Here is a 16859-nt window from a genome sequence, read left to right on the forward strand (position 1 = left end):
CTCAAGAGGTAGAGGACTGTGAACATTGTAGCTCCTCACCAATTTAACCATCTTGTCTCCTCCAGACAATCAGTAGGATTGTTAGTTCTCCACTACCTTGAAGTTAGAGGTGGCCATGGACTGACTTTAACCAAGAAATGTGAGCAGAAGTGACATGTGCATGGACGATCCAGTGGGCAATGCCCCAGCTTCCCACCCCCCCTTTCTTTATCCGTGTTGCCTAACAACTCCAGGTGGTAGAGCCAGGTCCCTGGTTGAGGAGGATGAGGACCTGGGCCCCAAGATGGACATGTCACATGAGCAACAAATAGACTTTTTTTGCTGTAAGGTTTGGGGGTTGTCAGGTACAGCAGCATAATTTTGCCTATCCTGAGGGATATCAGGGGCTCCCTGCACAGTCTGTCAGGCTTTGGATCCACATCTCAGTTATTCCCTTCGTGATGGCTTCATGAAGTGACAGAGGCATTTTTGAGGATCTAGCTGATCCTGCCATCCTTATCCCAGGGATTTCATAGTCTGCATCTCTGTTCTGTATCTGGATTGGGGAGATCTATGAAAAGTATTACCATATGTGACAATAAAAATGCTTACAGCGTAGGAAAACTTTATTTTGCTTTATGCAAAAAAACCTAGTTTTCATTTTTTCAGCTAATCCATTTGGAGATTCTTTCTAGTTCCTCAGTACGGAGCACATCATCTCCATTGTGACCTTAGTTAAGGATATTTCTCAGAGTCTGAAACATGGAGGAAACAAAACTAGTATCTTGCCCAATCTGATGTGAAATATCCTATCAAACATGTGGTGGCATTTTCTTCTAAGAGATTAACTTGTGCTTTTTAAAAAACAACAACAAACCCCACATTATGTCCAGGACAGTGATGCAGGGATTTAATAAATCTTGCAGGCTGTTCTTGTATCCCCAAATCCTCCAAACATTTGCTAAGTAAATAAATAAATCAACAAACTGCCAGGTGTTAAATTACTAACACTAGACTTATGATTCATTTCTATCTTAAAACATTTTCTTTTCCTCCTTACTGAGTATTTCTGTTCTGTAACTTTAAAAGTCATGAAGTAGTTTCGTGTGTTAGCTTTCCTTCACTTAGAAGTGAAATGGAATCAAAAGTTATGCAAAAACTGCTGAGAGGGCCAAATGCTAAGAATATCTCGTAGGTTCCTTTGGATTTCTTTTATGGCATTTACTGTTTGCTTCTTACTGCACCTGACACATAATGATTTATTGAATAAATACTAATCATTTTTATAGGTTTTTGCACAGATGTTTCTCCCATGGTGCAAAACTGAGCAGAACAGCAAAAGTTGAAGAAAAATGTTGGCAGTTAATTGCATTCGGGATATAATGCAATTACTGCCATCAGCAGGTGGCAAATGCACTAACACTGTGAAGTTTTACAAGTCAGCTGTGCACTTGGAAGCATGGGGCAAAGTGGCTGCTGTTTCCCTGATGATTGACTTGAGCCACACAACTGAATGCTAAGCAGAGAGACTTTTCAAGTTACATTGAGAAACATCATTTCCACAGTCAATGTGATGACAATGGAATTGAAAACAGGGATGATTGGAATTTGATATGAAGAAAACCCTAGCACCTAACATAGCACTGCCCAGCAGAAATATAATACGGACCACACACGTAATTTAAAATTCTCTAGTAGCCACGTTAAAAAAAAAAAAAAAAAGCAAAAAGAAGCAGGTGGAATTATTATATTAGTATATTTTATGTAACCCAGTATATCCACGAAATTATCATTTCGGCATGCAGTCATTAGGAAAAAATGTTAATGAGATGTTTTACCTTTTTTGGGGGCGGGTATATCAAGTCTTTGAAATTCAGTGTTTCAAAGCCTACATCTCAGTTTGGACTAGCCACATTTCAAGTGCTCAGTCACCTCCTGTGGCCACCACACTGGATGACTCAGAGAAACACACCCTTATAGGCATTAGAAGGCGAGATGACACTCTCTCGGGAATACCATAGTTAACAGGGAGCATGACCAGTTATCCGCTGATAATGTTCAGAGCTAGAGTCCCCAAATCTTAGGTACAGGACCTTTCCATCGTGCCTTTAAAGTAGGTTTTTAAGGATATACGTATAAGAATTATTAAATTTACACAAGGCACTTTCTTTGTCAACTTATTCAGATTGCAGGATGTAGAGCAAAGTTGTGTTTTAATAAGAGTCAAGGTGAGTTTTTATTCATCTCTGTGTGGAAAAAAGTTGTAACTACATTTTGAACCATGCTGTGTCTTACTACTTCAAGAGCAATCTCAATTTTCTGTCCAAATTTAACTTAGAAATAGTGTCCTCCTTATTTCTGTTCCAGCCGTTGGTTTAGATAACTGTGCTTTCCGCTATTCTACCCAGCCCAGCCCCGCCCCCACGGCTGTAGGTCAAGGTCGTGGTGGTGCTGGAGCTGAGGGCCCTCTCTGTTACCAGCACTCGTGTGGTAAAGGAGGTGTGGCATAAGCTCATCATCCAGTCTGGATCCAACTCAGGTTAATGTTCTGGTTAATTTATTCTGATTCCTTTGAAGTCACAAATCCCACAGATGACTCCTACACTTCCCTTCAATGTGTCCACTCGTTGGGATTCCTTGGCTAGGTGTGATGAGTTCCCTGCTTCATGCCTTCTTCTTTCCATTACTTCTTGAGCACGCCCCCCTTTCCCCCCACCCACTGCCCATCCTGTGATTGAGTGTCCTCATCTAATAAACCAACTTACAGAGTTGTTCTGAGATTGGATGATACATGTAATGTGTCCAGAATAGAGACTAGAGTAGCACACAGTAAATGTGCAGACTAACCTACGTGCCCCCCCGCCCCCCCCCCCCCCCCGCCCCCACCATCCTGGCGCTGCTACTGCTGTTTTGTAAGACTCAGACTTCTCTCATCCCCTGGTTCCCTCTTGTCCATGTGCACCGCTAAGGAAACCAGCCTGTCGGAACAAGGCCACCCAACTTTTTGAGAAGTTGGGGGCTACACTAACACAGGAAGCCCTGCACCTGGCCATCTCCATGCTTGAGAAAGTCACTTCCCCTTTGACAGTCTCAGATTGCTCATCAGAAAGCGAGAAGCACAGGCCAGACAATGTCTAAGTTCCTTCTGGCTCTAACGATACATGAATCATTAAAAGGTGAGAATTCTAAATTGTGATGCAGCCCGCTATTCCCTTGAATACGGTACTTCAATCTAGGATACAACCTTCTGACATTATGTTAGTCCAATCAGGTAGAAGCTTTCCAGAAACTCTACTTTCTGGGACATTTCATGAATTGGGTGGGGGTGTCAGGGGAAGGCGTTCATTATGTGTATACTTGTCTACAAATTTCAATATTACCAATTATAGAACTCCCACTACAGTACATAAAATGAAAGCTGTTTATAATTATAAATTTTCCCTTTCCTTTTTAAAAATTAGAATTTTTCTTTTTTAAAAAAACTTCTCATTATATACATTTGAGACTTATGAAAGAATGTACATAGCATATGTATAATTTATGAGACAAAATAAACACTGTGAGCCCAACATTCAGCTTTAAAATCGGAACACTGTCCATACCTTCTTCGTGTCTGTCCGTCTTTCTCTCCTCTCCCATCACCTGCTTTTCTAACACCACTGCCCTGTACTCTGAATTTTATGTTTCTCATCCACCTGTTTTTGAAACATATGAATTTGCCACATGCGCAAGGTATCTTATTTAGTTTTGCTTGTTTTTGCAGCTTATGCAATGACACAGAGTATGTCATCGATGACTTCCTTTTTCTCACTTAATATATTGTCTCTGGGATTCATCCAGGCTCAGTTCAGTTGTGTCGTTCATTCATTTTTATATTGGCTTAAAAATCTACTGTGACAACAAAACAGTTTATTTGGATATTCTTTTATTGACAGACATTTGCCTGGTTTCCAGTTTTTGTTTCTATGAGCTATGCTGCTGTGATCGTTCTTCTTGTATATCTTGGTGTACATGTGCAAGCTCTTTCCAAGGAGATATGCGTAGGAGTGGAATTGCTGGTACCGTGGGTATGCAAATATTCACCTGTATAAGACAATGCCAGTTGTTCTCCTGGTGGTTATAGATATTTAAACTCACTGAACAGCTCCTGTTATCAGACTTCTTCCTGTCACAGCCCCAAGTAAGATACCATTTAGATCAGATATCAAGATAACTCCCTCCCATCCCAAGTAAAATACCAATAGGTAGGGAGTAAAATGCTACTTGTTCCTATTTTCATTTTAATCATTTCTGAGGTTTATCATCTTTCATACTTACGAAATACTCAAGTTTCCCTCTCTCTAAAATGCCCAGTCATGTCTTTTACCTATTTTTTCTGAGGTTGCCCTTGTTCTTATTTATTTATAAGAATTCTTTATATATTCTGTATTCTACTCCACCAGTTGTATCATTGTAAATACCTTCTCCTAGTTTGTGCCTTGCCTTTTGAATTTTTTTTATGAAATCTTTTGACCAAAAGTTTGTAATTTTAATGTAGTTAGATTTGTTAATCATTTCTCTTATGATCAGTACTTTTTAGGAACTCCTTTCCTACCTTGAAATGATAAGAATTATTTATATACATTTTTAAAATTTAAAGTTCTGCCTTAACATTTAAGTTCTTAAGCCACGTGTAACTTACTTTTGTATAAGGTGTGTGGTATAGATCTGTTTTCTTTTTTTTTTTCCCCATATGGATAGACAGTTTTCTGTACCTTTTATAAAACAGTCCTCTTTCCCAGGCATTTGTGATATCATCTCTGTTCTTTCCAGAGATCTGTGTCTAGAAGCTCTACCGTGTTGCCCTAGTAATGTTATCTATCCCTGCATGAATATCAACTTTCCTTCTTTACATAGTTGTAAAATGTCTTGATAGTTTCCAGTTTCCATCACTACCTAATTGTTATTTTTTAAAGTGCCTTGGTTATTCTTGGGCTTTTTAATCTTTAATGAGAATTTCAGAATCAGCTTGTTGAGTTCTTAAAACATTAATTTTTGGTTTTTGGTAGATTTTAGATTTTGATAAAAATATTATTGAATCTATATCTCTATTTGGAGAAAGGTGACTTCCTTATGATACTGAGTTTTCCTAACAGGGAACATGGTAGGTCTATCTATTAATTTGTCTCATTAGTATTTTCTAGTAATTTTATAATTTTCTCCATAAAGGTCTTACACATCTTTTATTAGTTGTATTCCCAGGTGCTTTATACTTTTTGTTGAAACTGTAAAAAATTACATATTCTTTTTGTTAGCAAATTTGTATATTTATCTTACATTCAGTTGCTTTGTAAAACTCTCTCGCCAACTCTAATACATTATATGTACATCATTTTGAGTTTTCTCTTAAAAAATCAAATCACATCATCATCTATGAACAGTTTGTTTCTATCTTTCCAATTTTTATTCCTTTTGTTTCTCTTTCTTATCTTACTACTCTGGCTAGGATCTCTAGTAAAAGGCTGAATAAGAGTATAGCAGAGCATCATTTTCTTGTTTCTCATCTTAAGAAAAATTCTTTTAAAATTTCAACATTAAAAATGTTAGCTCTAGGTTTTTGGTAGATAACTTTATAAGTTTCAGAAATTCCTCCTTTTATTTTGATGAAAGTTTTTTCTTTAGTTTTAAAGGGATGTTGAATTTTATACAGATTTTTTTCTGCATTATTTCAAATGTGGTCATTTAAAAGAACTTTAATTGGATAATGAAGTATATGATATTTACACATATTTAGATAATCCAGGTTAACTATAGAACTGTTAATATGTCAAAATTCTGAAAACCTATTTCTTTTTGGTCTAAATCTATCACAGTGGCCCTAAAATTCAGATTTCAGGGGTGCCTGGGTGGCTCGTCTGTTGAGCGTCCGACTCTTGATTTTGGCTCAGGTCATGATCTTGCGGTTGTGGGATCGAGCTCTGCATCGGGCTCCAGGTTCAGCAGGGAGTCTGTTTCTCTCACTTTCTCTCTCTGCCTCTCCCTCTGCCGTTCCCTCTGCTCATGCTCTCTCTCTAAAATTAAAAAAAAAAAATCTTTAAAAAAAAGTCAGATTTCAGTATGAAAAGTATTTCCTTGATGATGAGTGATGTTGATCATCTTTTCATGTGTCTGTTAGCCATCTGGATGTCTTCTTTGTAAAAGTGTCTATTCATATCTTCTGCCCATTTCTTAACTGGGTTATTTGTTTTTTGGGTGTTGAGTTTGGTAAGTTCTTTATAGATTTTGGATACTAGCCCCTTATCTGATATGTCATTTGAAAATATCTTCTCCCATTGTGTAAGCTGCCTTTTAGTTTTATTGATTGTTTCCTTCACTGTGCAGAAACTTTTTATCTTGATGAAGTCCCAATAGTTCATTTTTCCATGTTTCCCTTGACTCCTGCAATGTGTCTAGTAAGAAGTTGCTATGGCAGAGGTCAAAGAGGTTGCTGCCTATGTTGTCCTCTTGGATTTTGATAGTTTCCTCTCTCACATTTAGATCTTTCATCCATTTTGAATTTATTTTTGTGTATGGTGTAAGAAAGTGGTCCAGTTTCATTCTTCTGCATGTTGCTGTCCAGTTTTCCCAATACCATTTGTTGAAGGACCATCTTTTTTCCATTGGATATTCTTTCCCACATTGTTAAAGATTAGTTGACCATATAGTTGTGGGTCCATTTCTGGGTTTTCTATTCTGTTCCATTTATCTATTTGTCTGTTTTTGTGCCAGTACCGTACTGTCTTGATGACTACAGCTTTGTAATATGGCTTGAAGTCCAGAATCATGATGCCTCCAGCTTTGCTTTTCTTTTTCAGGATTGCTTTAGCTATTCAGGGTCTTACAAATTTTAGGATTTTTGTTCTAGTTCTGTGAAAAATGCTGGTGGTATTTTGATAAGGATTGCATTAAATGTATAGATTGCTTTGGGTAGTACAGACATTTTAACAATGTTTGTTCTTCCAATCTATGATCGTGGACTGTTTTTCCATTTCTTTGTGTGCTCTTCAATTTCCTTCGAAGTGTTCTAAGGTTTCAGAGTACAGATCTTTTACCTTTGATTAGGTTTATTCCTAGGTATCTTATTGTTCTTGGTGCAATTGCAAATGGGATCGATTCCCTGATTTCTTTTTCTGCTGCTTCATTATTGGTATATAGAAATGCAACAGATTTCTGTATGTTGATTTTATATCCTGTGACTTTGCTGAACTCATATATTAGTTCTAGCAAATTTTTGGTGGAGTTTTTCAGATTTTCTGCATAGAGTATCATGTCATCTGCAATAGTGAAAATTTGACTTCTTCTTTGCCGATTTGGATGCCTTTTATTTCTTTTTGTTGTCTGACTGCCCCTCAACAAATTTTTCTAGAAACTCTTTTTTTTTTTGGCTCCTCAAACTGATCGTCTTGGATTTTTAGTAAGGGTATGTGAGGTATTTCCTAGCCATCCAACCCCACCCAATGTACTCAAATTTATAGTAAATATAATTGACAGTTTGATGATTTAGTATCACAAAATACCCACTGTTATTATTTTGAATTTGGATTTTATGACATAGTAGTGCAGCTACACAAAGGCATTTAAAAAGGAAAAATACAAACAGTAGCAATGACAAAACCTTAATTTAAAACCTCTTTATCTCTTTTAATATTTAAATGAGTAGAAATAAAAAAACATTCCTGTTAAGTGTGAACCTTCTAGATAATCTAGGTTTCCACTAACAGGGTATGTAGAAAATGAAGTAACTCTTACATCTGTCAAGAGAACAGATTGCAAGTAATGATAGTAAGTAATGAACTCTCTGATTTGTTAAAGACTGTCCATTTGTTAACCACAGTCAAGGCCAAGTGTAATCACATGTGGTAACACTCATCTTAGGAGTGCATTAAGAGTCTGCAATAACGGCCTATGATTCAAGTTCTCACGAAGTGTTAAACTGCCACTTGAAAAATGAAACATATTGATATTTCAAAAATATTTTGCAGGAAGAAACTGTTTGTTTAGATTCTGAGGCAGATGAACATATTAACTGGTTCCAGCAAGAATATATGAAAACAGAAAAGGACTGGAAAGAAATTGATAAGAGGATGAGTCAGACTTTGGAAATAAGAAGAAAGTTGATTGGCAGCAGAACACCTCTGAAGGACATTCTTAAAATGTTTCCTTTCTTGAAGTGCCCTTATCAGGTATCTTTATTTGCTTATAATATTCTCTGATTTTAATGTCCAAATTGATTTTTTTTTCTTTTCCTTTGGAGTGTAACAGCACTAGGTAGCAAATGGTGGGTGTGAATCTCAGTAGGAGACGTGAGGTTCCACAGGCTACAACTAGGACCATTTGGTAAGAATTTCTGAAAGCATATTCTAGTAACATGCACTGCCTGCGTTCAGATTTAAAGATTTCCCTGTCATTGAACATACTGGGGAGGCTGGGAGGACCACTACTTAGGGGTATTTTGACAGTGTGAAACATTTTCCCTTTGCATGCATTTAGACAATCAAGATAGTTTACTAAGGAACTATTAGTATGCAGCATTACTCAAAATCTATTTCCTTTATGATCCCAAATAACTTCATAAAGTGGTCTTGGAATATATGAAGTTTCATAGGTAAATCAAATACCCTTCAATTTAGTTTACTTAAGGTGGCCATTAAAGGGGTCCTATTACAATTTTAGTGTAATGTTAGTTGTAGCACATAATGAAAGATTCATCAAAGTTTTTACCTGGGAACACATTTCATGGAAGAATTCTGTGGTTCCAATCAACTATTTTGAAAATAAAAAGTTTTACATGTTGGGGCGCCTGGGTGGCTCAGGTGGTTAAACATCTGCTTTCAGCTCAGGTCATGATCCCAGGGTCCTGGGATCAAGCCCCACGTTGGGCTCCTGGCTCAGCAGGGAGCCTGCTTCTCTCTCTCCCTCTGCATCTCCTCCTGCTCATGCTCTCTCTTTCTGTATCTCTCTGTCTCAAATGAATAAATAAAATCTTTAAAAAAAATTTTTAAAAATTTTAAAAAAGTTTTCCATGTTATTCTTCCTCCAAAAAATGAAAAAAGAACTTGCCTGCATATTTCATTTTCAAAATCATGTCTACAGTGAACATCTGCTTACTACATAGGAAGCATATTTTCAGTGTTTCACGTGGATTATTTTATCTACTCGTCTCTCAGCAACACTACCTTAGTTATTCGTTGCTTTCTCTTCATCTTTGGGTTGCTAGGAACAGCTATAGCCAGGAGGCTTTGGCTCTTAGAAGAGTATGCCAAATTGACACACCTACAATATATTGTTTTAAAGCAAAACCTTGTCAAACTGATAGCCTATAAACTCCGTAAGTGTAAGGAGCATATTTTAAACATGTTAGTAGTTCTCCAAGTGCCTTGCAGAATATTGTGCATGCAATACAAACGGAATGTTGATTGTTTTGAATGCTGAATGAGTTAGTGAATGGTTGGTGTCTTTGTCTGGACTGCTATAACAAAAATACCATAGACTGGGTGGCTTATAAACAACAAAAATTTATTCCTCAACAGTTCTGGGGGTGGGGAAGTCCAAGATCAAGATACTGGCAGTTTTGGTATGATAGTCTGCTTTCTGGTTCATGAATGGCGCTCTCTAGCTGTCACTTTACATGGCTGAAGGGGCAATGTAGCTGTTTGGGGTCTCTCTTGTAAAGGTGGTAATCCCATTCATGAAGGCTCCACACTCATAACCAGTCCCCTCTCAAAGGTCTCACCTCTTAATACCATCACATGGAGCATTAGGTTTAACATATGAATTTTGGGGGGACATAAACATTCAGTCCATAGCAGTTGGTAAGGCTGTCTGGACACTGATGTTGCAGCCTTAGGGGTCTTCATGGGAGTGTGGCCTGCACAGGTTTAGTGATTAAAATAGATAAGCTATGGTTCAGCAGCCTTTCAAAGAACAGTAGATGAGAATAAGTCTGAGTGGGGGGTGGAGAGCAGATTTTAGACCTAAGAGTGTGTCTCTCATGCTTTGTCTTAAGTCTCTTTTTTTCCAATTCCCCAAGGCATTTCACCTTTTATATCCAAAATATGGATTGGGATATGGTTTTTGTAATGACTGTGCACTTACTGAATAAAGTAGTCTATCTATTGTTTTAAACAAAAGAGTTAAATGTTTTAGCTTTCTTCAGGAAGTACCTCTGTAACTAAGCCTGGTACAGCCAGCTGGGACTTATAATTTATAAAACCCTTGTTGTGCTTCCCAAAATAAAAGCAAGCTCGACCTTACTTATAAACACCCAGCTAACAACCAATCCCTATAGCAGGACAGATGCCCCTGCTTGAAACTACTCCCACCACGTGTTGCTACTACCACTGTGAAGCCCTATGAGCCTAGGGAGCTTGTGGGCACAGGTGCAGAAGAAGAGAAGCAGCCAGTGTGGGACACTGTACCAAAGAGTTTACATGGATCCTTCATCACCACCTGCACTCATCACCCTCCTCCCCTCAAAACACATTCTTTAAACAGAAAATGAGAATGATATTTAGAGACTAAGATTTCAGCCCTAGGTATGCTCATTGCTACAGAGGTGTTATTGCTCTACAATTTTTCACAGAATAAAGCCAGGATATATACCTTTGTATAGGTGTGCATGCACGTACACACACACACACACACACACACACACACACACACAATCTGTATCTGTTCATATATCCATGCATAAGTATTAAAAACCATGAGGTCACATTTATACCTTCAATTCCAACCCAAACCAGAGGGCTTATTCTAACTGACCCCATTTACATACATTCCAACTCTCCTTAACAGCAAGAAACCTGGCACCCATTATCCTCAATGTATTTACTTATTTGTGCCACCTTCCCCAAACCCCATACAGCCAAACTCCTAGCCATGAATGATCAGCCACAGAAAAGCTCCTCTCTCCACACTCCAGGTTTTGTCCCACAGGTTACTAATCTTAATCGTCTTTTTTTTTGTTATTCAGATTAATTTCTATTGCTCTATCTTCAAGTTCATGAAATTTTTCTTTGTATTTCCCATATGCATTTCCCTATTCAGTGATGTTTTCATTTCAGTAAATGTTACTTTCAAATTGAATTTCAATTTGGTGTGTGTGTATATATATGTATATATATACATATATATATCCATCCCATTTCTCTGTTGAGATGCCCCACAGTGATGATACATGGAATTCACTGGACTTACCATGTTCCCCACCATCCTAGATTAGTGGTCCACTGAAGGTTGCCTAATAAGAGAGCTGCCATGACTTTATGAGAATGTGCATTCCAGTTTTCTGATAACTACTTTTGGACCTAATCTTTGGGCAACTGATGATCTACCAAAATGTTCAAGAAACGATGAGACCCAGTGGGTAGTATGTAACTGTTCTTTACAGAGTTTTAGGGAAAGTGATGATTACTTTGATTCCTACCAGTATGAGTTATGATAAATTGTCTTATAATGCCACTCTGTCAAAAAAAAGTGAGGAGAAAGGCAAGGGAAACAAAGGCAAAAATTAACTATTGGGACTTCCTTTTGCACAGCAAAGGAAATAGTCGACAAAACCAAAAGACAACTGACAGAATGGGAAAAGATCTTTCAAATGACATATCAGATAAAGGGCTAATATCCAAAATCTGTAAAGAGCTTATCTAACTCAACACCCAAAGAACAAATGATCCAATCAAGAAATGGGCAGAAGACATGAACAGACCTTTCTCCAAAGAAGACATCCAAATGGCCAATAGACACATGAAAAAATGTTCAACATCACTCGACATCAGGGAAATACAAATCAAAACCACAATGAAATACCACCTCACACTAGTCAGAATGGCTAAAATGAAGAAGTCAGGAAATGACAGATGTTGGCAAGGATGTGGAGAAAGGGGAACCCTCCTACACTGTTGGTGGGAATGCAAACTAGTGCAGCCACTCTGGAAAACAGTATGGAGGTTCCTCAAAAAGTTAAAAATAGAGTTACCCTATGATCCAGCAACTGTACTACTGGGTATTTACCCCAAAGATATAAATGTAGTGATCCAAAGGGGCACCTGCACCCTAATGTTTATAGCAGTAATGTCCACAATAGCCAAACTATGGAAAGAGCCCAGATGTCCATCGATGGATGAATGGATAAAGAAGATGTGGTATATACATACAATGGAATATTACGCAGCCATTAAAAAAATGAAATCTTGCCATTTGCAACAACATGGATGGAACTAGAGGGTATTATGCTAAGCAAAATAAGTCAATCAGTGAAAGACAATTATATGATCTCACTGATGTGGAATTTAAGAAACAAAACAGGATCATTGGGGAAGAGAGGAAAAAATAAAACAAGATGAAAACAGAGGGAGACAAACCATAAGAGACTCTTAATTATAGGAAACAAACTGAGGGTTGCTGGAGGGGAGGGAGGTGGGGGATGGGGTAACTGGGTGATGGACATTAAGGAGGGCATGTGATGTAATGAGCACTGGGTATAAGACTGAATCACAGACCTGTACCACTGAAACCAGTAATACATTATGTGTTAATTAATTGAATTTAAATTTTAAAAACGTTTAATTAAAAAAAAAAAGTGGGGAGGCTGCAGTGGTGGTGGAATTCACAGAGGGGGAGAACTTGGGCAGTGCCAGGAAAAGGTGGTTTTGAGTAAGGGGTTCCCATACATGTAAACTGGTTTTGCTTTTACTTTGTAGTCAGATCTCCTACATTTGTTTCTCACAACTTAGTTTTGTCTCTAAAGCTCTCCTCTTTCCCTTTAGAATGCTATGGTTAGGTATTTTTAAAGGTTTGCTTCCTAAAATCTGTTTTCTTATTTTGCTCCTTGTTGCACACCGCCTAAAGAAATACAAGGTCCTAGAATCTTAGCTGGTAACCAAATAGCCAAAATATGCATATATATATATTGGAACCCTCGTTTAGTTGAGTCTGTATGCAAAGTTTTATTTCTATGGGTATAGAAGTTTGCTATGTCCATTATTTATCTTATTTATCCTATTCATTTCAGGCTTTCATTCTTTTTTCCTCCTCTGTCTTTAAGTCTTTACTTCTCCACTAAAGCTACTCATATATATTTTAAACTAGCATTCATGATACTTTATGCGGAAAACCCAAAAGACTCCACCCCCAAATCACTAGAACTCATACAGCAATTCAGTAATGTGGCAGGATACAAAATCAGTGCACAGAAATCAGTTGCTTTCCTATACACTAACAATGTAACTGTAGAAAGAGGAATTAAGGAATCGATTCCATTTACAATTGCACCAAAAATCTAAGATATCTTGGAATAAATCTAACCAAAGAGGTAACAGATCTACACTCTAGAAACTACAGAACACTTATGAAAGAAATTGAAGAAGACACAAAAAGATGGAAAAACATTCCATGCTCATGGATCAGAAGAATAAACATTGTTAAAATGTCTATGCTGCCCAGAACAATCTATACTTTCAACGCCATCTCGATCAAAATACCAATGGCATTTTTCAAAGTGCTGGAACAAACAATCCTAAAATTTGTATGGAACCAGAAAAGACCCCGAATCACCAAGGAAACGTTGAAAAAGAAAAACAAAGCTGGGGGCATCACGTTGCTTGATTTCAAGCTATATTACAAAGCTGTGATCACCAAGACAGCATAGTACTGGCACAAAAACAGACAGATCAATGGAACAGAATAGAGAGCCCATATATGGACCCTCAACTCTATGGTCAACTAATCTTCAACAAAGCAGGAAAAAATATGCAATGGAAAAAAGACAGTCTTTTCAATAAATGGTGCTGGGAAAATTGGACAGCTATATACAGAAGAATGAAACTCAACCATTTTCTTACACCAACACAAAGATAAACTCTAAATGGATGAAAGACCTCAACGTTGAGACAGGAATCCATCAAAATCCTAGAGGAGAACATAGGCAGTAACCTCTTTGACATTGGCCACAGCAACTTCTTTCAAGACATGTCTCCAAAGGCAAGGTAAACAAAAGCGAAAATGAACTTTTGGGACTTCATCAAGATAAAAAGCTTTTGCACAGCAAAGGAAACAGTCAACAAAACGAAGAGGCAAGCCACAGAATGGGAGAAGATATTTGCAAATGACACTACAGATAAAGGGCTGGTATCCAAGATCTATAAAGAACTTCTCAAACTCAACACCCAAAAAACATATAATCAAGTCAAAAAATGGGCAGAAGACATGAACAGACACTTCTCCAAAGAAGATCTATGAATGGCTAACAGACACATGCAAAAATGTTCATCATCATTAGCCATCAGAGAAATTCAAATCAAAACCACATTGAGATACAACCTTACACCAGTTAGAATGGCAAAAATTGACAAGGCAAGAAACAACAAATGTTGGAGAGGATGTGGAGAAAGGGGAACCCTCTTACACTGTTGGTGGGAATGCAAGTTGGTACAGCCTCTTTGGAAAACAATGTGGAGGTTCCTCAAAAAGTTAAAAATAGAGCTACCCTATGACCCAGCAATTGCACTCCTGGGTATTTACCCCAAAGATACAGATGTAGTGAAAAGAAGGGCCACATGAACCCCAATGTTCATAGTAGCAATGCCCACAATAGCCAAACTGTGGAAGGAGCCGAGATGCCCTTCAACAGATGAATGGATAAAGAAGATGTGGTCCATATATACAATGGAATATTACGCAGCCATCAGAAAGGATGAATACCCACCATTTGCATTGACATGGATGGAACTGGAGGGGATTATGCTAAGTGAAATAAGTCAAGCAGAGAAAGACAGTTATCATATGGTTTCACTTATATATGGAACATAAGGAATAGCATCAAGGACATTAGGAGAAGGAAGGGAAAAATGAAGGGGAGAAAATCAGAGGGGGAGATGAACCATGAGAGACTATGGACTATGGGAAACAAACAGGGTTTCAGAGGGGAGGGGGGTGGGAGGATGGGTTAGCCCGGTGATGGGTATTAAGGAGGGCACATATTGCATGGAGCACTGGGTGTTATACACAAACACAAACAATGAAATCATGGAACACTACATCAAAAACTAATGACTACTGTATGGTGACTAATATAAAAAAAAATAGATAAAAATAGGAAAAAAACCAGAATAAATAAACAAACAAACTAGCATTCAAAGCTTAATAGAAACCTAAAGAGTTATTTACTCCCTTACATTTTATACATTAGCTTTTCTTGCGGTCTTTTTCTTCTTTTTCCTAGATGTTCAGAGAATTCCAACTTCTTACAAGAACAGATATTTATAAGAAAACAAAGCACATTCTGGAATCCTATTCAGAAAATATACTGACTTCTTTTTCAGTGTTGGACAATCCAATCAATATCGCATTGCAAGAAAAAATGAAACAGCACACAGATGAAGACATGTTGAAACGTTAGTAAACCTGGGGGTGGGGCAATCTGGTCTTAGTTATCTGTATAAATCGGGATAATTAGAAAAGCTCTGTTTTGGAAATAAGTAATTCAGTGAAACAACATGCAGGATGAAAAAATGTTCTCAAATAGGACGAGTTGAGGTATAGAATTAAAAGTACACTTGATACTGTAAAATTATATTTAGGGAACTAGTTACCTATTAATGTCATAATACAAATCACAAGGTAAAGCATGCTAAAATCTTCCTGGCTGTTGGACAGAGAGTACAGGACTCTTATCTTCTCCTGGCCATGACCTGGAGGGCAGAACATGAGATCTGGATGTTTATTAGAAGGCAAATGTTTGGTTAAACGGTTGTGAAACAGTGATGCAAGAAGACTGGTTTATTCTTTATAGATGCAAATGATTAAAAAAAAAAAAAAACCCACATTTTAAGACTGGCTTTTGCTAATAGTTGGCAAAATCTTATTTTTCCTTGGACTTTAAGCATGTTGTTTTGGCAGATATGAAGATGACAGCCACATGTTTGCTCCTACCAGATGTTTTTGGGGATGATCCCAGCCTTTTTGTCATTGTGAATGAGAAGGTATGCAGTATGTCAGTGACCACTGGGTTTGACATTGAGTTTGACATTCACATCTTCATAGAATTTATTTGAAAACAGGGCGGTGGTCTCTTTTGAAGAATGGTTTTGTCATATTTATAAATATGCTGCACTACACCAAGCTCATTTACTGTAGTACCACGGTTAAATTGAGGCAGCTTATATTATTTAGCTATTATCCACATCACAGAGTGGTGACTCTATTATCTATTGTTTCAGGTGCAAGTTTCCACACCCGTGTTAGAAGTCAAGAATCCTTTCAACGTCGATGTCTGCGAATTTTCTTTGTATTTAGAAAAAGAGAAGCTCACAAGGGTAGACGACTGTGTTACGGCCTTGGCTGCTCTCATAGCTGCCTTCCATGTATTTGGAGTTGAGTGTCCAAGAAGACTGTCCCAAACCCTCAACTTCCTAGAGACGCTGATTTTTGATATGCACAGTCCCTATTTTCCTTCTATGAAAGAAAAGTTAAAGGAAGTAGGATTTCAACACCCAGTTACTTAGTAGCATGCCAAATATTGCATCAGAACTGATGATCTCTGGGACAGCTAAAATTTTATTAAAAAAACTGTTTTGACTTAGCATTGTAGTAGAGGTAGGTATTAGAAAATCATCTTGTCTCAAAGATGCAAATGAATTTCAGTATCTTCTATCTTTATGCTTAGATACTGAAAATTCTTTGTGAAATTCTGTAATAAAATACTGTTAAAGAGCTGTTTGAGTTCTAAGAAATTCAATGGTCCAAGCTACACTTTTTTTTTTTTTTAAAGATTTATTTATTTTGAGAGAGAGAGAGAGGAGAGAGAGCATGTGCACAAGCGGGAGGGGCAGAGGGAGAAGGAAAGAGAATCTCAAGCAGAC

At 37.6% G+C, this 16859-nt stretch overlaps 1 protein-coding gene across 1 annotated transcript in view; it reads left to right on the forward strand.

The window, feature by feature from the left end:
- The window catches only part of SAMD3 (sterile alpha motif domain containing 3), a 52297-nt gene extending 35758 nt beyond the window's left edge, over positions 1-16539 (forward strand). Inside the window, exons 7-10 of the mRNA XM_032408317.1 lie at positions 7980-8180; positions 15221-15392; positions 15898-15980; positions 16218-16539. Of these exons, the coding sequence (XP_032264208.1) occupies positions 7980-8180; positions 15221-15392; positions 15898-15980; positions 16218-16502 (741 nt within the window). The 3' untranslated portion in view covers positions 16503-16539. The remainder of the gene's footprint in view (positions 1-7979; positions 8181-15220; positions 15393-15897; positions 15981-16217) is intronic.
- The last annotated feature ends 320 nt before the right edge of the window (positions 16540-16859 follow it).

Source organism: Phoca vitulina, unplaced genomic scaffold (assembly GCF_004348235.1).
Source record: "Phoca vitulina isolate PV1807 unplaced genomic scaffold, GSC_HSeal_1.0 scaffold9, whole genome shotgun sequence".
In the NCBI taxonomy this organism is placed as follows: Eukaryota; Metazoa; Chordata; class Mammalia; order Carnivora; family Phocidae; genus Phoca; species Phoca vitulina.